Source organism: Heteronotia binoei, chromosome 11 (assembly GCF_032191835.1).
Source record: "Heteronotia binoei isolate CCM8104 ecotype False Entrance Well chromosome 11, APGP_CSIRO_Hbin_v1, whole genome shotgun sequence".
Taxonomy (NCBI): domain Eukaryota; kingdom Metazoa; phylum Chordata; class Lepidosauria; order Squamata; family Gekkonidae; genus Heteronotia; species Heteronotia binoei.
In genome coordinates this window covers 54,401,349-54,426,552 of record NC_083233.1, presented here as the reverse complement: position 1 = coordinate 54,426,552, position 25,204 = coordinate 54,401,349, and the positions used below count along the sequence as shown (strand labels likewise).

The following is a 25,204-nucleotide window of genomic DNA, read 5'->3' as shown; positions in this document are numbered from 1 at the left end:
GAGCAAACAGGACAAAATAAATAGGCTGCATTATGCAGCACAGTTGAGAAAGTGCCTTATCCCATATACTGATGAAGTATATACAGGATTTGAGAACAAAATTGTTTCCGGCGGTGATATTTGGGGGATTTTTGGGGACGTCACAGGAAGTGCTGTGAAGTCACTTCCTGTTTCCGGCAGTGGCATTTGGGGGAAATGATGTCATTTGGGGGAAGTGATGTCAGAGGAAGTGATGTCACTTCCCGTTTTCGGCAGGTGACGCGGGGGAAATGATGTCACAGGAAGTGGTGTCACTTCCTGCTTCCGGCGGTGGCATGACATCACCGGAAGTGACGTCACCGGAAGTGACGTCACTTCCTGTTTCCGGCGGCGCGCGCGCGCACCCCTACCTCCCCCCCCCCCCAGGTGTCCCTGGCTGGCCTTCAGACATTATGGTCACCCTACCTGTAGAGTAGACTAGTATTTTTATTCCCCATATGGGTACAAAGGGCCTGAAGTTGACAAAGAGAGAGCAACGCGTTCCTACAGTTATCACTTAATGAGTTCACAAAGCGATTCTGCTCCACGGTCTTAAGCCAGCACCAGTCCTAGAGCATCAGGTATGATGCAAGAACAGCTTTGGAAAAACCATCCTGAACTGGGACACTCGCATGAATTTCTGTCTTCCTGCTGCCTTTTCAATGTATTCTGCAATTATAAGAGCTTGCACAGAATACAAAAGGGCTGTTGTGGCTGCGTGTGTCCACAGAACCCAATACGGCTTGACTGTGGCTGGCATGCTATCCAACTACTGCACGATCTCAAGAGGATACCAGACTGCAACCTTCCTAGGACATGTTTTCCTACTCCACTGGCCGGACTTTTGCCCAGTCATACTGAAAATTAAACCTGCCAGCAGCACTCCCTCCTTGCCAATCTACTTAGCAGCTTGTCATAGAGCAACTACGACTCACCCAAGCAAATGGCTGGCGTGCCTCTCCATGACATCAGATTCTGTACACAACACTCATGATCTTTGTCCCAGGATCAAAACTGCAGGCTGAAACAGCACATGGGATGTAATCCACATGCACAGCGTTGCCTGACAGACACCATCAGTGGTATCCCTTCCACTGGGGAGTACAGAAGGAGGGAGAAACAACCAGCTTTCTTGCTTTCCTGAATAAATGGAGACATCTGCATGCTCTCATTCCTCTGTGTTCACTACCGCCTCATTCCTCTGACCAGTTGGTTATTCACAAACCCCACCCTCCTGAAAGGTCCTAGATATTCCTCTGGAGCTCTAGGGGGGACCCACTGAGTCCCTCTAAGCTAGTTGACGAAATTGGCCAGATGGCAGGAATCAGGCTTGAAAAGGGGCCAGCTGCCAGGCCGCGCTACCATCATAGCCATGGCCAAAGCAGTCCAGATCTGCCTCCAAACTGCTGGAGCACCATGCCAAGGCACGGAACACCCTGAGTCCCTTGCACTGTCACAGGAGCCAGCATGATACAATCCTTAGAGTACCAGAATAGAACTTGGAAATCCCTGGTCAGCAGCTAAGCTCACTGGGTGACCTTGGGCTAATCTACCATATAGGCTGTTGCTAGGGTAATCATGGAGGACAGAGTAATTATGTACGAGCTCTTTGGGGGAAAGAAAGAATAAAAGCATGGCAGATTGCAGCACAACCAGTTCAGGAGGTTAGAGTAATGCACACTGACCTTGCAAGGTACACAAACCCGCTAAATTCATTTGGAAGTATTTCCCATCCCCCACCCACAGAACTACTGGAACCTCTTCCCGCAGTTCAAATTGCCTGGGGATCTACCTAAGCCATGCAAATAGCTCGTTTTAAAATGCTCTGTTAGCAAATGCTGTGGTTGCTATGGTCTTAGTAAGGGAGTTATACTCACACACTGCTCCATTCATGCCTAACCTATCAATGCAGATGCAGAGGGGTTTATTTATTCAAAACATTACGATTCCATTTCTATTAAAAACACAGAAGACAGTTCACAGCAAATCATTGAAATAAATATAAATATAGTATAAAAAAGCTCAGCATAGAAATATAAAACAAATTCAGCCAGATGCAAAGAGTAAAATACAATTCTATTCTAATAACTGGCAAGAAAAAAAATCTAAAATCTACCTGTAGCACAAACCATAAGGGTCAGAAAAATACCACATTTTTACCTGGCAGCTAGTTAACATCTGTGGGGATGAAATTCCAAAACTGAGGTGCTAGAATACAGAAGGCCAAGGTGTCTCTGGTCACTGCCCACCCAACCTCTGGAGGTGGGAGGGAACAAACCAGGGCTTGTGCCTATGATCTTTACTAACTGGTAGGTTCAGATTGCAGCTGCTAGTCCTTCAAATAATCTGGCGTCTCAGATCATGTAGGACTTTAAAATTAAGAACAAATCACAGAATTAAAAGGAAATGGAATAACACAGTTGAGAATACTGTGTATTTTGCAAGAGCTATGGCAGAACTGGACGGGTGGGTGTTGTATATGGACCTGTGAGCCAACATGTGTCCACAAAAGCCAGCAAGGAGATGGTGGAATAGTTCAAATGTGATGTTGCAACATGCCTTGACACTATATGCGTAAGCCCCATTGCTCATGAGCCCCTCCCTCCAAATAAATATACAATTTCACACAAACCACAGTTTGGCAATATATCTGAAACATCAAATCGTGGTAGGATTCCCAAACAAAACGCAGCTTTGCAGTCTAGATGTAATTTTATGGCTACGAAATCATAGTTTGCACTACATTCAAGGTCTACATTCACGGTCATTAATCAACTCCAAGTGTATGACTGAGGAGGAAGCACACCAGCAAAGTGCTCATTCATATAAACACCAAACCACAGTTTGGCATTACACCTAAACTATACCACTCACAGGACCATGTGCATACTTGCAAAATGCATGCTGTTTCTGCAATGGAAAAAGCAAAAGTCTGAAGCAAATCCTGCTTCATTCTGCTGAGTGTTCATTACAGGATCATCAAATGGCCAAGAAGAAACCCATAAAGTCACAGAGAGACCCAAGGAAACACATCATCCTTTACATTTTAACACAGAGTCAAAGCAGCAAGCCTTCCTGAAGCTCAGCCAGCAGGAATTAGTGGAGCCAGCATGCTAGATGGGGAAGAAATCAGTTTCCAGAAGAGATGCCTGCGCTGGGCCCACAGAGCTCATAAAAAGGGATCAGCATGTTAACCACATAATTAAACATGAAAAACTTAGTAGACTCCTTCAGTGGTTGATGGGAAAACCCAGAGGTCACAAAAATAGCACATGGCGTATCAAGGCTTAATTACAGAAGGGTCTCTAGCCAGGTTAGAGGTTCCTTAGACCTGGCAGGAACAGAAAGGTTTCCCTTCTATTCCAACTGTGTTTGGTTGTATTTGGAGCTGGATTTTTTCCAAACTAGCAGTGACACGGAGATTTTCAAAATAAATTAGAGGTCAAACAGAAGAACCAATGATGAAGTCCCGTTATATTGTCCTGCCTATGTGCTTGGAAGTCCCGCTAAATTAATACCCTCCTTCTTCCCCCCAAAAAGTCTTTGGGTTATAGCTCTTAGTTTGCATCCACAGTTGACATGGATGTATGGGTATTTGCTCATATTTATCCTTATTACTTTTGCCACTTTCTCATTCCACCTTCCCCTTTACCTTTTTATGTGCTTTTTATGGCAATTTTATGGCAATTTAGGACAGGGACTCCTCCCCACTTTGTTATGTAACTCTCTAAAATTCCATGTGCCTTGATGGATAGCTAGCTAGCATGCCACCTGAAACTTTACCCAAGCTTTTCAGAGGTTTAAGAAAGTAAAACCAACTCCCTCAAGTTCATTTTTTTTTTTACTTTTCTCTACCTTAGCCAGAAGAACAGACTGGCAAAAAAGTGCAAGATCAGCAAGCAAGGGGGGTTTTCATTAGGTAACTGCTGCCTAAATGAACAGGGAAAGCTTCAGATATTATACAATTTGTGTCACTTAACTTTTAGTCAAGATGAACAAGCCCAAATGGTCTGTACAGTTCACATAAAATAGCTAAACCTCATTACTGCTAGCCAAATCTAGTACCAGGAGAGAAGCAGGAAATCTTTAGGGCTAATGGTGGTGCTTTAGGCTTTGTAGATGCTCTCTCTAGACAAAGATGTGATTTTAAAAAAACCCATTCCTTTGATTTGTGTGGCTTAATCGAAGCAGGATACAGATTATGCAGGAAAAAGAAAAATGGAGATACCGAAAGAAATTCAATACAGCATTTCATAATGTGAACTTTTGAGCTTCTTTGGATCACAGAATGGAAAACAGCAAATACCACACACACACCCGCCAAAAAAACCCCCAGAACAGTTGTTTCCTACTGGTTTACATCCATGGATATAAAAATATGTTGAAAAGTCCAATAAGATCCCATAATTTTCAACTCATTAACAAGGGACGACTGCTGCCCAACCAGTGTCAACCCCAACACAAAGTGAGCCATGTGAGCTGACTTTTAAATGAGGGCTCTGCAGAAAAGGTGCGAGTAGACTGCAATTCCACACAGGTGAAAAAACACACACAGAAAATACTGCAATCAGCATAAACAGAATTCAGGGGTTTTTTTTAGACTCTCCACTTTCCTGTTTTTAAAAAAGCCCTCATGGTTATGAAGCTACCATGGGAAAGAAGAGCAGCACTTAGTAATAAGGTTACCAGTTCTCTGAGAGATGACGTTTTAATGTTATACATACCTCTGGGATTCAGAAACAGAATACAATTAAGAAATATTAGTGCAATGATGCAAATATATTCAGTTTGCATAACTGACAGCAGTTAAAGAATGCTGCTTTTTCTGGATCCACAGTTTTGTTGCTTCAAGAGGAAACATGCCCAGCAGGCCCAGTCATACAATTGGATCCATACAACATCTTCAACCAAGACAACTGTTATTTTTACTCAGAGACATTTTGCAATTTTGACAAAAGTAGGAAAATACTAGAATGCACTTCAAACATGAGGACACCAAGACACACAAGCCGTGGTCATCAGACAGACTGTTGACTCAGACAGTGTTCAGGGCATTCAACAAGCAAGGGCTGCCAATTCTTTTGGTAAGGCATGAAGGGACACAGCTCTTGAAATATGAAACTGATCCAAAAAGGAAGGCTCCAGAGGCAAATGAATGCATCCAGGCCATAGGAAAAAAAGAGCAAGGGTGCATGAAACAGTAGTAATGTGATCAGTCATTGTTTGACAACTGTAATCAAGTGACACATGTGGGTTTGTGTTTGGGACCTGATGACTGCACTCCTCATGCCAATTGTCTCCAACTGCGACTTCAGTGGTGAAAAAGAGCACTGGATCTTTAAATCGAAGAGGAAAACACGTTTCACAGACTCAGTGGTAACAGCAGTTTTTAAAAGTGTGATGTTCAAGGAGAAGAGATTAGTTTAGGAATCATGCAGTGAGAAAAAGACAAAATAATGCATAGCATAAGGATAGCATTGGTTTAACCGAAGCCACATGCCATCAAAGCAGAATTCTATGCATTTGACACAGTGGTACTTCACTCTGCAGCTCACATAGAGTTATATTTGCAATTAGCATCAACCAGAAGAGCTACATTCATCTTTGGTGCATGGCCTACACCTCAGGGAGGCTTGAGCTTAGCTGCTCCTCCAGTAGTGACTGTTTCAAGGTAGGAACCACTTGCCAACCAGAAGCCTTGTTGGCCGAGCGCTTGCCCATTTTCCTGAAACATGGGGCAACTGCATCATTGGGGAACAGTGCTCAGGAGAGCCACAGGTGGCATGTCAAAGAGCTATATGTGGCTCCCAGGATAACTGAATGAACATCAGTGGTTTAATGTATTTTGTAAACGTTGCATTTGACCCTACTGTTGTTTTCCTAGTTGTGTTCCATATACCAGAAGTCACCCCACGATGAGCTTCAATTACAGGATATTTTTATATGGTTACAAAAACTGGGTGACCAAAGTACCCCATATGATGAATAAGATGCAATGGGATAACTGGGCAATGGTCAGGAAAACTGAGCAATCGTGGCCCAGGATTCAGTTCTTTGAGGGTCACTACCTTCATGTGGCCCCAAAACAGCCTGAAACCTTCTCAAGCACAGCACTGCCAGGAAGTAAACAATTCCACAAAGAAATCATCTTCATTGCTTAAACATTAAAGCCTCATTCCTCTTATTCTTTGTCTTTCAGGATTCCACACGACAGCAGACAATTAGCAGACTCCGGCCCCGTTAAAGTCATCTTAAAACAGCCAACGACAGCAATCATCTTCAATTAAGGTTGATCTCACGGGAACATCCTTAGCAGTTAGTTGATGCTCCAACTATCTGGCGGACATCAACTCTCCCTTTCCTTCACGGCATTATTCTGTTGCGCAAACAACAGACTTGGAAGCAAAGACACAGAGCAGCAGGTGAGCACATCCTTGTCAAAGCTTCCAAAGACCACACAGCTGCTTTGAAGTGCTGGATTAGAGAGGAAAGTGGCAGCTTCAGAAGTTTTCAGAAGATTTAGTTTTCACACATTTCCTTCAAGCTGCAGACTGAAAGGGCAGGGAGAAAGAAACAAAGCCACCTCCAAAAGTGAAACTCAAATAGGCGGCAATTCTCTTCATATCACAGATGATACAGGGTCCCTTTCCCCCTACTAGATTGCTTCAGCTTGTCTGGGCAGAAGTCAGGGGTAGGTGGCATGGGAAAACAACTCAAGGGAAAACCCAAGAGCAGAGTGTGGCATCATCCCCTTCTGAAATTATGCAGCCATCACTTACCTGCTACAGGTGAGTCACATAAGGGTTCAAAGAGCTCAAGCCCAATTCAAGCAATCTCTCCGTCCCTGCCACTTCTTCAGGGGAAAAATCAGCCTAATTATCGCTACTGTTTTTATGCTCTGTTTTCACAGTGCTATTACTCTATACTACTACGTGATTATAAAATGTCGGTACTCTTTCATGCTCTACGTTTGTTCTGCTACTTTCAGAATTACTACTATTTTTATTTTAATGATGGCAGTCTGAATTTGTTATGGTTATATAACTCCTTCATCAGCAGCCTCAGGAAACATTTTTGTCTGAGTGGGTGTCCTAGAAATAATTTAAATAAATGAATGCTACACAATATTGTATATGTTACAGAGAGAAGGGGCACCTGTCTGCCTTGCACCATGCAAGAAGATGATAACCACATGGTAAGTATATGAACAAAGGCTTTCTAAAGGAGTCTCCCAAAAGGCTTCTGTTTAATCTGCTGCGTTTCCAACTAAGCAAAAGTGGTAGGGGAATTTTAAAAACTGTCACACTGATTGTTTTGCCAGTTCCAAGTCTCCTTCTGGTCAAGGCAGATCTGCCCTGATAAGGCATGCCTGGACAGAAGCAATTGCACAAAAGAAGAAAATTGCACCTCAAAAGAGGAATGTTCATGTCCAGAATTGAGTGGTTGTTCGCAAGTCCCAGAATTTTAGACTCGCAAAGCACGCTGCTGAGGTGCGTCAGGCTTAAGCTACTCTGTGGGGTTTGCAGCGCTGACAGCTAACCGCTGCCACAAGTTTTCACAGGCAAGCTCATGCACAGGTTAGTATTACATATGACCATCCCACCACCGCACACAAAGTACCTTGGAATAGCCTACTTTGAAGTCTCAAATGCAGATAGGTCTTCTGCCCTGGGCTTGAGGCTAAACCAGCAAAATAAAAAAACAAACACACAAAAGTCCTTTGTCAAATTAAGAGTGCCACTGTTCCAGATGTGTATTTCCTACAACACTTGATCCAAAGTGAGACTCAGCAAGTGGCGATTACTAGAAAGCAAAGCAAGGTGGTGGGCACAATGGAAAGGAGACAGAGGCAACCTGTAGGTCAAAGGCCCCTGGGAATTTCTCCTGTGCAAGTTCTACTGAAATGGATGGGAGTTTTGCTACAGTTCCTGTTCATCTGACTGGGAGAAGTTACCAGGATGTCTTATGCCATGCTAATTCAAGGGACGGGCTGCCAAACACCAAACATCTTGGGCCTCCCATGGCAGTTAGCAGGGTCAAGTTTGCTTAACTTATAGTTAAATATTTATATCCAGGGCTTTTTTTGCAGCAGGAACTCCTTTGCATATTAAGCCACACCCCGATGTAGCCAACCCTCCAAGAGTTTACAGGGCTCTCAGTACAGGGCCTACTGTAAGCTCCAGGAGGATTGGCTATATTGGGATATGTGTGGCCTAATATGCAAAGGAGTTCCTGCTACAAAAAAGCCCTTTATTTGACTAACATAAGCCCCAAAAAGGTGGTTAAGAAGAACATGAATCTTTAAACACTACAATTACATCAAGAAAAATGCAGCAGCAGAGCTAAAAATCATTTTTATACAGTACAAAGTAACTCGACAACATGCCCCCGGTAGAGGCCAGGAGTGTATTTCTTATCACAACAGAAGACATCCACAATTAGATTCTTTTTGTTGTTTGAAAACTTCCTAGACAAAGCTGAAAAGAGAGCTGTTTTGAGGGTGTCGCTGTAGGAAGCCAGAGGAGAAAGCGCAAACTGAGCTTTCCATAAGCCAGGCTGATGGGGCATATCCTTATATTGACAGTCACAGAAGAAAGGACCAGTGTCACAAGAGTGTTGAGTTTGGAAATGGAAAAGTGGGTCAGACAATCTTCTCTTGGTTTACTCTGTTGGTTTTCAACTGACTGATTTTGCTGCAACCCCAGCTGGGTCATACCAGCAGGCAAGCAAAGGGGGAAAGGGGATACTTTATTTGACTGCGGGAGGAGGGGGAGCAGCCCAGGCTGCAAGCTCAGTGTTATGATCATGGCCATTGATGTCACTTTAGAAATTAAACAGAAATTTTCTTTTCTGACTGATGAGACTGTAGTATGTGACAGTACTAGGAGGCATATTATAACTTTGCATCAGGACCGAAGAAATTATGCTTCAGCTCTGCGTGCCACTGGAACCCCTGTTTTCTTTCTATCTTTTTGGTGCTGCAACAATCAGTTAATTCACTGATTAAAAATCTTTTGATCAATAAAAAATGTGTCTCAAACTCATTAGCAGAAGTTTTTAAAAGCAATCTCTTTAATACAAGAATGGGGATAGGATGTGGCTGATAGGCACCCTTTCAGAAGACGCTTTCCCCCTTCTCTCTACTGGTTTTCAGCTGGTGCATTTTGTCTCCATTACAGGCAGGCCACAGCAGCAGGGCCTGAGCATGGAGGTAAATAAGTAGGGTTGCCAGCCCCTCTGACACTGGTGTGTGTGTGTGTGTGTGGGGGGGGAGTAGGGTTCCCAAATCCAGGTTGGGAAACTCCTGGAGATTTGGGGATGGAGCCTGGAGACCTCAGTGGGGTGCAACGCCATCAAGTCCACCTTCCAAAGCATCCATGTTCTCCAGGGGATCTGATCACTATAGTCCTGGGGATCCCCAGGTCCCACTAGGAAGGTGGCATCTCTAGAACCAGGTACATTTTTATTCAGTCTCTTTAAGATGGTGCTTGCCGTAAAAGGGCACATAAATACAGAACAATTCTGGGAATCTCCCCCCTTCAGCAGAAGAAAACTGAAGATCAATCTCAGCCTACCTCACAAGGTCTGAGAAGCAACAAAGGGACATAAGGATGAACAGTCACAAGCACTGAGCCTTTGTGATGGAGCAGGAGGGGAAAATAAGAACAAAATAATACTGAAGAGATGGGACAACTGTATAGCTTCCTTGTATACAATTTCTCTGTCTCATGGGATTTATTTTAATAAAAGATTTGTTATCTCTAGCTTGAAGTAAGGGGGGGGGGGAGGAATTCCTTGCTGACAAAGGCCTTGGAGATCTATAAGAGATATTTAAGGCTATCTAAAGATTTCCTTTATCCCAGCAAATAGCTTACAAATGAAGACATTACTACTTCTGCAGGGATAGAAAAGGTTAGGACTCTCCCAAAAGAATCATTCTATAAAACGATAGGTAAACAGGAAGAAATAATGAGTAACAGGCTAGTCTGCTGTGACAGAAGCAAGCATAAGTAGCAAGCACATTCTAAAGGGGAAAGGTTACAATAAACTGAATTTCAACTCATTTTTCAGTACCTTCTGGTGAAATCAGTAATGTGGGGAAGGAAGCTTTGAATAAGTGCTAATTTTCTTTGCTTACTGTGAAGGGTTTTCCCCTGCCAGAGCTCTTTGTATTCTCACAGTACATCTCCACTTACATACTAAATTTTATATATTCTTTTGATTAAGAAAAAGCAAGGGTTTTCCAATTGAGGGACACAGCACTAGATCTGCTAAGAGGAGGGTATATCTGAGAGAGAGAGTTTGTTTTCTCTGAATAAGCATTTAACATAAACACTACCAGCACGTGATTAAAGCTTGCACTAGTAAGATGGCAAGGTGAAATCCTGGCCAAAGTACAGCAATGCAAGTCATTCCTGGACTTGAATATGGATTGCTTAATCAATTAACAGATCACACAGAAGTGAACACAATGTCAGATGTTCCTTTCCCTTCACCTAGGGTTGCCAACAGGAGGAAAACACTCTGTCCCTTTAGCAGAGGCATAAAGTGCTCAGCGGCTGAAGCATTTTGTGACACAGAGGTAAATAATATTTCCTAGTAAATAACATCCCATTAAACCCCATTTAATAGGTCATGACATTTTTCTCCAGGCCAGTTGGCAACTGAACTGTCAACATTGGGCAAACTAATAAAAACCTGTTCCCAGCGTTTCATCCCATCATATTCTACAAGAAACGGGAACCAAAATGAGGTTAGCAGGATGGCTGAAGTTGAGCCCTTCTCCAAAAAGTACTCAAAATATTGCATGGTTCCTTTCTCTCTCTATATATATATTACAGGGGTGGCCAAACTGCAGCTTGGGAGCCACATGTGGCTCTTTCACACATATTGTGTGGCTCTTGAAGTCCTGTTGGATAGCTTGGAGAACGTATCTGTCTCTTCAAATCACTTCTCCAAGCTATGCCAGCTGGCGCCATTTAAAGTTGCTTTTATTCTACCTCTCTTCCTCCCCTCCCTCCCCTCCTTCTCTCAAACATCTGACGTTCATTTATTATGGCTCTCAAACATCTGACGTCTATTCTGTGTGGCTCTTACATTAAGGAAGTTTGGCCACCCCTGCTCTATTAGATTCTCACAGCAACTGTGCGATAAAGATGAAGAGTGGTTTAACTCCACTGACATTTGTGGCAACAGAGAGGTCTGAATCCAGGCTTCCCTTGTCTCAGTCCAACAGTCAGCTTCCAACTGGCAAAATTCTCTTCAAGCTGCAACTATGCCTCTCCTGAGGGAACTTTATGAAGCAGAGAACTCCTTGATTTGCAGACTTCCCTTGGACGCAGTGAACGGAGTGGGAGATCCTCTGCTATTTGCCCTCATTTAGGCTGTAGGCTGAAGAGAAGCAAGCTAGTTACTTCTCTTCAGATAAACAATGGTTGCATCCAAATGGCAATGACTCTCTGTTGGAGATTCACTGATGCTACAAATGCAGAGGCATTCACAGCAGCAACAGGACATCCACATGGAAATTTCTTTCACACTTCCCTAGGTCACTCCCAAGCCACTGGCACCACTTCTAGTGTTTAGTGTAAGCATGAAAAAAATCATTCATGTACAATCCAATTTCCCTGCTATGAAGGGGTTGAGAAAGTGAGTGAAGATTGTATTTTTCCTGCATTTTTTAGAGTTCCTCTGTCTTGTTTGTAGGTGGTCCTTTTTGCTGATCTAGAGATCTGTACGAGGCGCTCTACTCCAGTGGTACTTAGTGACACTCGCAATTACCATAAACATTTATTACCATCCGTGGCCATCCTCTGCTTCAGGGAGGCTTGCAGCTTACCTGTTCCTCCAGCAATGGCTGTTTCAAGGTGAGAATCACCTGTCAACTACAAGTTCCACTGGGCGATGCCCTTGCCCGCTTTCCTGAAATGTGGGGTAGGTGGCATACTGAGCAAGACTGCTTAGAAGAGTCACAGATGCCATGACAACAAGCCACATGTAATTCCCAAGCCAATGACCTACTATTACAGAGACTGATAAATAATAAGGTTATTCAAGAGGGTCCTCTTCCCCTTCACTGCACTATTAAGAACATATGCCCTGGGATTCAAGATAGCCAGAAGATTAATTATCTCTTTGGGTTACATCAGGAGGAATACCCTATTCAGAGCAACACTCAAGCTCTTTTAGCATTCTCATTATGCGAATGAGGATACTATACTTCTGATTTTGTAGCTTGCCTTCTTCTGTTCTTGGATTCATTTAGCTCAGCTCATTTGAGACAGCTGGTCACTATCAGCATGCTTCATTATAATCTCTAGATACCGCTGAGTGTAAGCCTGGTCTAAACCAAGCAGCTCATCACATGGTAACACTGTCCCTTGATTAAACCAGTAAGATTTCACGACTGGTGAGAAATTACCTGAATAATTACACCCATGTATTTTTTAAAAAAGTTCTCTGCCTGTCAAAAATTTAATGTCAGGGAAGCAGCAGACAGAACTACATGCTGTGTTTCTGTGATGTCCTGTGATTCTACTTGTCCTGTACAATGTTCCCTGTAAGCTGCAGTCTTGTGAGCAAAAATTCTACTTTGTGAGCTACTGGTATTAAAACTGTGAGCTACTAGCATTGAAGTTATGAGCTATAGCATCAATTATTATGCTCTGGGGTCATCCTTCCTGAGCTAAGACAAAAATCTGTGAGCTGGAGGCTAAAAATCTGTGAGCTAGCTCATGCTAACTCAGCTTAGAGAGAACACTGGTCCTGTGATTCTTTCTGATGGGCTTTTTTCAAAATGCAGGCACCAAATCTTAAATTTAAAGAGAAAGTCGGAGGGGGTGCGTGACTTCATAATCCTGCTCCTTCTACCTTTCTCTCTCACTTAAGAGCTTCTAAAGTGCTTGGTATAGTTGCTGAGCCAGATCTCTCTCTCTTTGCGCAAAGCAGGCTAAATCAAGTATCATACAAGCAATGGCAGTTTCTATTCTGCAAACCAATCATGGCAAAGACTCCATACCTTCTTGATGGTGTTGTGCTTGCTATTCCCCCTGTCGCTGTTCTCACTGTGCAATATATCCATAGCTGTCTCCCTTTCCTTCAACTTCAGAGCCTCTATTTCCGTTTTCAGTTCATTCAGCTGCTCCTGGAGGTGCTTACTCTTCTCCATGTACTCTACCCTGGTTAACACACACACAAAGAAGTTTGCAGTTAGCCATGAAACTAAACAATTTTGCAGATGCAGCTGAAATAGATGATAGGCTTTTTATTTAATTATCCCTGAAACACTGCTGGGAGGATGGAACCAATGACACTGCTTTGAACTGCACCAGCAAGCTATGCTAAGGCAGTGTTTTTGCACTGCTTGGAGACGTGTAGGAGTGATAATAGTATACATGTCATCTAGTCCAGACCTCTACTAACTGAGATGAAAGACTGTCAGATATACAAATCAGTAGCCAGTTGGTCCCACTTAGGAGCTGTAGTGATTGGAACAAGGCCATGCACTTGAATAGTCAGAGAACAAGCTGGGGTCCATGGGGGGCAATTTGAAAATCCCACTACACCGTCCCCATATCTCCCCCCTCACAGGATTCTCTAAATTCTCAAAGATATGAGCAGGCTGATCATCTTTTCTTTCCTTTAACGGATGCTTGGCTGCTCTCAGTATGAGGCATTTTCACCCCAATAAGGCTGGCTAATGAACATTTCTTTTTGTTAACTTACAAGGTCATATTTTTCTGCATACCTGGGAAATCCCCCCTCAACTTCTACTTTGACAGGTGGGGGCTCAGTTTTACAGCTTTCACCATCCACTCTATTAGATCTATTCAGAGGGAAATATTATCTGCATGATTCCCAACACCCGTCCTACTAAGTTCCTGTCTTCTGATACCATCTGCAGTGCTAGATGGTGCACCTAAAGACAAGGAGCTGGCATTGTGATCCTATACATACACCCCATTGTAAGCAATGCTACTGTAGTTTAAACAATATAGTTTAGAGTGAGGATATCAGTTTCTTCACTGCCCAAAGACATTTCTGGCAGACTCTGCTTTGTTAATTTCACACAGAAACAGAGGGGGATTCCCGTTTTATTCCTATGCAGTTGCTAGCATAGCCTTAGAGTTACTACTACAAAGGCTCAAGGCCACCTACTTCTCTTTTTCTATCTCCATGGACAATCTTTTCATGTCTGTATCCTTGAAGTCAAAGGACAAGCTTTCGCTGATGAGGCTGAAGGTTGGCAAATCTGCAGGCAGTGTGGCTGTACTTGAATTCATGGGCTGCTAAAACAAAGCAGAGATTAATCACCATTGGAGCTCCCTACCCAGAGTCTGAACAGTCAAGAACAAGGAGGCTGCAGTTGGCACCATGTAATGAGACATAATACTGGCAGCAGCTAGCAGGCTTTACGAGTGCCCCGGAACCCTCAGGAAGTGGTTGTGAACTTGCAGCTCATTGAATGCCAATAAGGAGATGTCACTGGTCTCCCAACAGGAAAGACACTTCCTGAAACTGATTTAAAATGCAATTCTTTCTGGGACATATATTGAAAAAAATTTCTATGCTGAAATGTTGCTTTTAATTTTACCTATTTTAAATGTTCGATATTCCATCCTATATTTACTAATGGAAAACCAAAATGGAACAAACCTGCAAAATAATAAAGCACAACCTGGGACAAGGTGGGTGGAATTCCATGAATGAAGTGCGTGGGGGCCTGGTTACAGACAAATAATGGTTCCACAGTGCCATTTCAGATCACGGGAAGTATTCCACCACCACCCCACTTTCCACAGTCTCAGGCAGGATCAGGTACCCTATGCATGCACATACAATCAGCTCCGTTTATGGAACTTCCACCATCTTGTCTAGTTCTGCCCTCAAATGTTAAATGTGTATGTGGATTGTACCATTTACTATTGCAGATCAGAACATGCACAACTGATTACCAGGCTATATACACCCCCAACTAAATGTCAGGGAGAAGGGTTCTAGCCTGACTTTCTCCCAAACTTTTTTTTTTACTTTAAGATCTTTTTATTATTATTATTATTATTATTTTAAAATACAGGAATGCAAAAGTTAGATAGATCAACATTTACAGTATAAGGGTAAAAAGCAGAATAACACAAAATACATAATATCTATCTTCACATACCAGTAAGGATAACTGTCATCTTTAAACAATGTCAGAACATGTTTAAACATTAAAAATATAAATCATGATAATAGGAATTACTTGAAATAATCTCATTCTCTACAAGATATCGTACAAACAGAAAACCAAACAGATCAGATGGATTTTTGATAACTCTCCAGATGCAGCATTAAGGAGTGACTTGTGATTCTAACATTAATGAAATGGTTCCAAAGTTTATTATGCCACATTTGTAGGGCAAGGGCTGTTTTATCCCTCCATTTAGTTGCTATAACAATTCTAGCAATGGCAAGCAGATTCTCTCCCAAACATTGTTTTCAGTATGCAGGGATTTTTAAAATTTAAAGGAACATCCACCTGCACTCTGTAGTAGTAGTACAAACAGCATGCAGGCTTATGAACTCATTGAGAACTAGGGTTAAAATATGTGACAGCATAAAAACAGCAATTCAACAACAAAATGCATGCAGCCACAAAGCCAGTGTCTTAATATCCAACACCTTGAAATAGCTGGCTAAACTAAGCTGAACCCAAAAGGAGAACAAACAAAAGGTTTGCATGGCATTCTAAGACTCAGGGGTGATTGGCAGCTCTCCACAAAATTCCAGAGCCTTGAAGCCAACTTTGGCTCTGTTGCTTGCTGGTTTTCTTTTCTTATAAAGGACAGATCTTAATACTGTGATTGTTTTGGATACTGGTGGGACACACGCTTTCATACTTTTGGAGGCTGAACATATCGGATTACCTGCAGTAACAATAATTAATTGTACAAATTCCAGAAGTGCTGCCTTATCAGTCTGTAGCAGCAAACATGACAAAGAGTCTTTGGGGCACCTTTAAGACAAACACATTTATAGCGCTATAAGTTTCTGTGGACTGGAAACCTTTTGGCCAGATGCAAAAAGTGCTATTACCAATTGGCAGTTCATAACCATTTTCTTTTTAGGGCAAAAGGTTTTGATCTACAAGGGCTAGCGGTAGATTTGTGACCTTTCCGTACAATTCCCAAATATGAGAACAGAATGACCCATTCCCAGCAGCAGTCTCCAATGCTAATGCTATCTTTCTAGCTATGCTAATTTAACAGCAGTCATGCAAAAGAAACCACACTAAGCCCTAATTGAAAAAAACTGAATTTGCTGGGGAAAAATCTAGTTCAGCAATTTCAGTCTAAAGTTCTTTTACTGAATAATGGTAACTTTTAGGTCAGTTGCAGAGCATCCTGGGAGACTGAAATGTTCTCCCTCTGGCTTTCTTTGTAGGAGATTAGAGTCCATTTATACTTCTGCGTAGGGACTGACTTGTTTGTTTTAACATGTAGAGCAGAAAGGCCATCACTGGCAAATATTATACTGGAGGACAAGCAGATTAATGGCTGTTATTTGGTACCATCATAGTGTTGCCTGGGTAGATATGGAGCCAGAATTGCCATATGGGTTGTTGCAGCCCTAGTTTCTGCATTGTCTGCTTTTTTTGCGGGGGGTGGGGTGGGGGTGGGGGGGTATCATTGCTGGCAAGTAGCTACTTGAAATTAGGAGACATGTCTATAAATGACTTATCTGTGAAAAAGAAGTATCATTGCCCACAATGGGCTACAGATTGTCTCTTTGCTTCTTCCTCTGCCAGCCTCTTTGCCACTCAGTGCCCAAGACACAGATTCCTCAGTAATTTTCCTTGGACAGAAGGGGGCTTGAGAAATGTCATTCCACATCCTTATCTCACAGCTTAAGGGATGCAACCTATATTCCCTTAAGTTTAATGGCCACCAGGAAGACACTGGGCTTGTGAGTGAACTCTGAACACACAGCCTAGTACTTGGGGAGGGGGTGTTCCCCTTCTGAGAGATTTCTCTCTGTTCTCATTTTGTGGGTGTAATTTTAAATCACATTTTTTCCTGCATGCCTGGAGTTTTCCATTATAGTCATGGCTAGCCCCGTTGTGCTGCTTTCATCACCCAAACATGGGCTGGCCAGTTCAATACCGGTGAAGGATGAGGATGAGAGATTCCATTTCCACCCTTTATACTGGCAACGGCTCCAGCTCCGCCCCCCCCCCCCCCGCTCTGGTTCTGGCTTCGGACTTCCCTCATAGCTGGCTTGCCTCTCTCCTCTGCTTTACTTCCCCCCTCATTAAACTCTGGCTTTGCTTCTGCCCTCCTGCCAGCTCCAGTTCTACTTCTCACCACCATTGGCTCCAGATCTTCTCCATCCTTGTTTCCCTACAGCTGGTTTCAGCTCCTCTCCCCACTCACTTCCTCCTGGTGGTGGATATGGGAACATCAACTGCCATTTTGTGCTGCTGACCAAAATGCAGCCTGATCTCTGGTTTGCAGATTTTTTATTTTAAACTGTTAATAGCAATTAGATTTCAGAACCATAAACCATAGCTATGGCTGCCCCATCGTGAAGAGGGTCCGCTTGCGGAGAGGGCGGGATATAAATGTAAAGTAATAAATAAATAAATAAATAAATAAATAAATAAATAAATAAATAAATAAATAAGATTTGCATCTATTATACATTTGAGGCAACCCATGACCATTAGATATATTAGGGACAATGAACTGGAGCAGTTTTACTTTTGGACTTTTGCTGTAATAGGCAACTCATAAGTACCAGTCTGGCCTAAATCAGTCTCCACTTCACTGGATGGCCATTATGGTTTTATGAATGCCTGGAAGACAGTTAAGTGTAAGAAACCACAACACTAACCTTCAGGATTTCCTTTGGGGCATCTGAGATTCCCAAAATCTGAAACAAAGTTTAGGGCAGCACACAATTTGCAGCCAGCAGTTCTGGATGGATTTTGCTCACTCTTGGATTCTAATTATTATGTCTGGGCTTGGGGAGGAGCCCAAGACACATCTGTGACCTTGGGGCTTTATTTACATTGCCAGAAAGCTTGTGGCTAAACACATTTGCTCAAATCACCAAGAGCTATTTTGATCTGCCAGCATTTTCTGCAGGGCACACCATGATGGCAAGGAGTGGGGCTGGTAGATCTTGCCTCACAGCAGGGACCTCAGCTGGGGGGAAAGTGTAGATGACTGGGGAAGGCAATGGCCAACCACCCCATAAAAAGTCTGCCATGAAAATATTGTGATGCGACGTCACCCCAGAGTCAGAAATGACTGGTGCTTGCACAGGGGACTACCTTTACCTTTAGAAGCAAGAAGCGGCAAGGGAAACCTATACTACTGATTGGTCAGGACAGCAGACTTGTTCCCATAACTTTGCTGGACAGCTGATGCTGAGATAAAACAGAGCTTCAGACTGAATGGATTTTACTACTCACTTGAAAATCTGACACCTCAGAAATTACCATCAGTCACAGTCATTTAGATCATTAGTTCTAGCTGAAACAACAGCTGCAAAAGGGAAGTGATACACACCAAACCACTAGCACCAATTGCGGCAATGCAAAATGCTTTCATCCAATTACAGATTGCCCTTGCTTGATTCTCTGTTACAATCTAAGTGCTGCTTTATATGAAATTATATATAAGAATCAGCACTCATGTGTCTACGCACGCAATTCAGTGACTCTGGTGCACATGTAGGTACACCAATGTGCACAAAGAGATCTATACTCCTTGACATTGATGAACACAACACCTATACAACAGAGTTCGGTGTGTGTCTGCTATGCAGCAGAGTGTGTGTCCCAACACTGAAGGGTAATGCCTGTCTACACAGAACTGCAGAACTACTAACCTTTTTTTGACACTTTTTGCAGGTAGACATGTCAGCTTGCCATTTCATGTGGCACACAGTGTCCCCATTGTCCTTCACACAAACCTGCAAATTAACTGACCTGCATGCAAGCTTTCCAGTGTGAGCAGCAAACCAGCACATCTACAAGTAAGCGTAAGCTTATTCATGAGTGAGTACACCTCCTTGAACCAGTACATGTGTCTTTCAGTAAGTATTGGTGTTGATTTTTCATAGCGCAAGTGAGGAGCAATGAGACACTTGTTTTATAAAGCCCCTTGAAATGCAGTGGTTCTGACATTCACATAACTCTTCAAACAGCCACTGTTGAAGACTGTGGCCTCTTAAAGGGGGTGTAACTACTGTAGCTATAACTCAAGTGATCTGAAAATTTCTTCCACTGATGGAGAAGTAGCAGGCCTTGCAATGAAACAGCAAGGGCCCCTTTTAGAAATCCTTTGGGGAGCACAGCAGCGGACCACATAACCAGGAGAAGCAGTTCTCAATGGAACATTTCTGGGACTGATGCAGCTGGAGGAGTGGAGCTAAACTTCTGTCCCACAATGTTCCCCTTAATTATACTTCAGCTCCAGAGGCAAAAATATACTTGTGATGCCTGCTGATTAGCTTCCAATGAGAACATGGAGTGCATACATGATAAGAAAGCTTGCTTTGTTCCATAAGAGTTTAGCCAAGGACACACCAGCCTTATGGCTCTCAGAAGTGCTACTCTCCTGCAGATTAACCAAGATTCTAAAACAGGATTCTTTCAGCAAAGCAATTTAGAGCCCTGGGTTAAAATTTCACTCTTGGTATCAAACAGGCTATGTGGCCTTAAGAACAGAAGTAAGCCTCAGCACAGACACCCCAAACTGTATTGTAATATAGATAGCATGGAGACAGCAAGTTTCATACATTTAGCAAGCTTCACATTAATTGTCTCAGTAATCCCTGCAACCACCTGGTAAAGTCAATTAAGACAATATGCTTAGAGCCATCTCCTTCCACCATGCTTTGAATTCTTCTATAGTCTGGAGCGCAGCAGGCTGGGTCTTTTTGTCTGTGGCACCACTGATAAGAGCATGACCTTCATGCTGCCTGGTTGCTTGTGAGCAGTGGAAAACTGGCTACTCAAGAAGGCTTTTCATCTCCTTCTCCTGATTCTTCTCATTTTGCTGTGGTGGTTTGATTTACGATTGCCCCAGTTTTGATTCGTTTCAGTTTCACTGGCACTCACCATCAAGTCATTTTCCAATGGAAAGGCAGGATATAACCATTTTGAAAAAAATAAAATAAAGTATTCCCATATCACAGAATGAAGTGAAGGCTATTTACATGGTAGAGGTGAGATCTGCAGCAGGAACTTCCTGGCTCGCAGCCTAGTCTCTAAATCACTATGCTGCGCTAGCTCTCATCAGATGATAATGCTAACCTCAACTACTGGATTGGTTTAAGTAGACACAGTTCAAATTTATTGTTACAGTCAACAACCAGCTCACAATCAATCTGCATAAAGCATCTGGGTACAGAATGTAAAATAAAACCAGCAGTAACGTTGGGTATCTGCAGGACTTTTTTTGTAGCAGGAATTCCTTTGCTTATTAGGCCACATACTCCTGATGTAGCCAATCCTCCAAGAGTTTACAGGGCTCTTAGTACAGGGCCTACTGTAAGCTCCAGGAGGACTGGCTACATCAGGGGTGTTTGGCCTAATAAGCAAAGAAGTTCCTGCTACAAAAAAAGCTCTGGGTATCTGTGACTAGATATCAGACATAATGCATGCCATACACTTGGCAAAATAAATAAATAAATATAGCAATTATGAATTAGCTTTCAAAGACCAGCCTTGGACCTTCTTTCTTAGGGCCAATGGGCACCCATCTATTCCCTTGGCTTCTCCTCTTTTCCTATCCTCATGCCAGACTGATACTTTCAGTCCCCAGCCAGTTATGTGCATGAAACAGCAACAAAAACCCATCAAGGACTGAAGGAAACTAGCCTGATAACCCAGTTGCTGGCATCAAGCCTGCTTAAATTAGCAGACCTGACAGTTAGCACAAAGGGAGGAAAAAAAGAACCAAGAATATTTGTTCCAAACAGTTCTCCAATAAAGTATCCAAGCAGCCAGTGCTCAGCTCAAGGGGCCTCAGGCTAGAAATGCCAGGCTCATTTCCCCACTGCAGTCAGTCCCCTTAAAAGCTTCTGAAGGTTTCCAAAGAGCCTCAGAGAATCTGGAGAAAAAGCCATTAGATTCCAAGCCACCTTTGTTCTGCTTGTTTAAACACTCACTCAGGGTGATGCAGTATTGAAAGACAAACTGTGATGGTAACTGCTGTAAAAGGAACCTGCTTATAGGGTTTATTTGTCACAACAACAAACTCCTCCTCCCCCCATTAAAGCAGCCAACAGTTCAGCGCTGAGGGAGATTTTTTTTTAAAGACATCTTCAAAGTTTTAACACACTTGCAAAGGAATACCACAAAATGGGAGGTATTAAAAATGCATCGTTCATATGCCCCTGATTGTGAAATTCCAAGTCTGCTTTCTCATTTCCCATTCTATTCATTAGTGTCCCGCTGGTATCTTTCATACCCATATTGGCCCAAATTTTAGAGACCTCTGATGATTTTAAGGTGCATTTTTTTGCTTGATAATTCTGATCTGGAAATAACTGAATTAGTAGCAAAGGTTTTTTTTATAGAGTTATGGTTACTTGTCCTGAAAAGTAGTACTGTGTATCAGGTTTTACTATATTGCTACTTTGTTTTTATCTTGTAATCCTAATTTTATTCTGGATGGATTTTATACTCTTTTAATCTGTAACCTGGCTGACCCTCTTTTTATTTTTATATATGCCAATAAAGGCTGTCTTGTGTGTGCTATTCTGCCTTTATCAAATTGACATAAGAAGATCCTGCTTATTTCATCAGCAGAAATGACAACTTGACAGAAACAGGGCTCTAACACAACTTCACCCGCCTTCCCAAATCACTTATCTACCACCAGTGTTCCCTCTAAACTGCAGAGTCTTGTGAGCAAAAATTCTACTTTGCGAGCTACTGGCATGAAAGTTGTGAGCTGCTGAATAAATTAGTGTGCTCTTAGGTCATCCTTCCTAAGCTAAGACAAAAATGTGTGAGCTGAAGGCTAAAAATCTGTGAGCAAGCTCACGCTAACTCAGCTTAGAGGGAACACTGCCTACCACCCCAGTGAACAGCAAGGGACAAGCGGGTTCAATTAAAGTTTCCTGGGATAACTGATACCAGTTCTACCAACAACAAAAGGATGGAGAGTATAATGATGCCCGGTGACCAGGGCTCACCTAGATCTAAAATGTGCATGGACAGCTACAAACAGCCCCAATGCTAGGAGTTCTAGAGCCCAAGGCAGAAACCTGCACCCCGCCCTCCCCCAGGTGTCTATTCTCGCGCACTTTGTGCACACAGCCCAATGACGTCACCAGAAGTGATGTCATCGGGGACGCGAGCGCTTGGCCCACCCCTGTGCTCAGCTCTCTCCTGCTTCAAAGGGAGCTGGAAAGACCTCTTCCTGGCTCCCTCCGAAGCCGGAGAGGGCCAAGCATGAGGCAGGCCGAGCCGCGCATTCTTTCAAGAGCCAGCTGCTCAGCTGGGTAGCTGTGTTCTGGGCATGACAGGAACCCCACCCACCTTTCAGCAGAGTGCCAGCAGCACAGTGATTCCCCCCCCAACTTTGCAGAGGCTTCCCGAGCCTCAGTGAGGTCCGGATGGCACTGGTGTGCTCAGAGCCGGGCTCTGAGTGCGCTTGCTGCCACACCCCCTGACTTTGCTGAGGCTTCCTGAGCCTCACGAAGCCTCAGCGAAGTTGGGGGAGGGTGTGGCAAGCCCTGTCTTCCCAAACTCGCCAAGCCTCAGGAAGCCTCAGTAAGGTCGGGAAAGGTGGGTGGGGCTCCTGTCATGCCCAGAACACAGCACCCAAATGAGCAGCTGGCCCTCAGCAGCTCAATTCTGATGCTCCCTCCCCAACAATTTTAGTATAATTCTTTTTTTCTTGTGAACTTCTTTAATACTAAAAGTATTTCAAGTGAAAAAAGTGATTCAGAAATCTGGCAAAGGGTGGAACTTTGTATTTTGCTCACCCTTCCTCTGCATTCCTGTTGCCTTCTGCCTACAATCTCCCTATCCATAACATGCCCCCATTACCTCCCTTTAACCTTCCCTACCAAAATCTTGTCCTTTCCCCAGCTAAACACTTGGGGGGGGGGGAAGCTTGCAGTCTTTCGCTCAGAAACCTACAAGGGTAACTGTAAGCATGTTTTGTTTCTTAGTTGTCTCTTTCTCCTTGTTTTCCCCTTGGTTATCAAACTTCTTTTGAGCCTTCAAGACAAACATGATCTCACTGCCTCCACAATCCTATCTGCTCCAAGTTCCAGAATACTGCAGGTTATAAACGAAACAGAACAGATAAATCCCTAACCTGCAGAGGGAAATACCTTAGCTCAACAACACTACATGACAGTGAGATGCACTCCTTAATAAGTGTGATTGTTTAACAATGCACAGATTTTGCTCCTCTTAAGAGTTCGCTGCCTTTCTGTTTAATTAGGTGTCTTGTTATTTTTCTACTACTGAGAAGATGGTAAAGGAATTTAAAGAGTCAGCCACCTGGTAAAACCCAGGAGCAGATGCCTAAATTTTACTAACACAAAGCTGACCGATTACACTCAATAAGCACACAGCAGGGAAATCTGGTAAGGATCCTTAAGATGAGAAAAGAGCACAAACACTTGGCAGATTTTGTTGTGTTGGTTTTTTTAAAGGAAGATTTTCATGGCCATTTCTGTAAGCCCTGAAATATACACAACAGAACCTTGAATATGGAATTCAGCAGCAGAAGGCAAAATCCCTGGAAACAAAGCCTAAACATAATCCTGACAAGACAGAGGTTCCCTGGGTTAGTAGAAAAGTAGACCAGATACTTCAGATCTCTCTTGACTTGGATGGGGTTGTATTCCCCTTGAAAAACTAGGTCCACAGCTTGGGAGTGCTGCCCAATAAAGCAGTCAACAGCATCTATTGCTGGGTCAGTCAAATCAAGCCACAGTGACCCATGGGGAGGGACGGTGGCTCAGTGGTAGAGCATCTGCTTGGGAAGCAGAAGGTCCCAGGTTCAATCCCTGGCATCTCCAAAAAAAGGGTCCAGGCAAATAGGTGTGAAAAACCTGAGCTGGAGACCCTGGAGAGCCGCTGCCAGTCTGAGAAGACAATACTGACTTTGATGGACCCAGGGTCTGATTCAGTATAAGGCAGCTTCATATGTTCATATGTTCATGCCTTAGTTACATCTAGACTGGACTACTGCAGCATGCTCTACTTGGGGCTACCCTTGATGAGCGTTTGGAGGATGCAGCTAGTGCAGAACACTGCAGCTAGATTGCTGTCGGGGGCAACTATCAGGAGTCCGTGACCCAGAAATTACACTGGCTACCAATTCACTTCCAAGCTCAATTCAAGGTGTTGGTTTTGATCTTTAAAGTCCTACATTGCTTGGGACTGGGATATCTGAAGAACCGTCTGCTCAAATATGTTCCTGCCTGGGAATTAAGATTACACAGAAAGGCTCTCCGTGAAAGTCCTGGAGCAGCCAACCAGCCCCTCCCAAGGTTCCCAGCCCACAGAGACTGACAGTTTCAAATAAACACATTTTAAAACAGACCAAGTTTCTAGCTCTCTTGGCTACAGAATGTTGGGGGTGGGGATGCGAGAGTGCTGATAGTCGCTCCTTATTGTTCCAATAACTTGGTATAGGTATCAGACATTCCCCATGTCCCCACCTCTATCTCTCCAGTCCTGCAAGTGTATTTCTCCCAGGCTCAACAGTGAAAACTGTACAAAAGAATGTAGATTTACTGATATAGATCTGTTCGATTTGCATGATTTCCAATGCAGCATGCAAGTCGTGGGATTGCAGAGTTCAAGGGTTTCCGTGAGTCGGGTGGGTGGAGGGAACAAAGAATAGTAGTCTGTAGTGTTCTTACTGTATAAGATGACTTGCTGGTAATTTCCAAAAGCTTCTGCTTGGCTCTCCGCTCAGAGTCACGAGCTTCTTGAAGGTCCTGCTTGAGTTGATCTGCCTCCTTTGCCCTAGCAACAAAAAATAAGTCAAGGGCCAGAGCTGGGTAACAACAAATTAAAACCAGGCCTGCAGGCACGACCCTGCCCTCACATCCCCCCCCCCTCTCCTTCCAAAACCAGCAGGAAACTGCACTGCCTTATTTTTTTATTTGATTTTTTTATTATTAGATTTATGAATTGCCCCATCCCTGCCACAGCAGG

General features: G+C 43.3%; 1 protein-coding gene across 5 annotated transcripts in view; it reads right to left on the bottom strand.

Moving 5' to 3' along the window:
• NF2 (NF2, moesin-ezrin-radixin like (MERLIN) tumor suppressor) overlaps positions 1 to 25,204 on the bottom strand; it is a 112,604-nt gene that overhangs the window by 20,398 nt on the left and 67,002 nt on the right. Inside the window, exons 13-16 of one of the 5 annotated variants that reach the window (XM_060249747.1) lie at positions 24,907 to 25,012; positions 14,176 to 14,306; positions 13,037 to 13,196; positions 7,639 to 7,698 (exon numbers count right to left, since the gene is read on the bottom strand). In XM_060249747.1, coding sequence (XP_060105730.1) covers positions 7,663 to 7,698; positions 13,037 to 13,196; positions 14,176 to 14,306; positions 24,907 to 25,012 — 433 coding nt within the window. In that variant the 3' untranslated portion in view covers positions 7,639 to 7,662. The remainder of the gene's footprint in view (positions 1 to 7,638; positions 7,699 to 13,036; positions 13,197 to 14,175; positions 14,307 to 24,906; positions 25,013 to 25,204) is intronic. The other 4 variants (XM_060249748.1, XM_060249749.1, XM_060249745.1 and 1 more) reach the window with 4 other exon arrangements.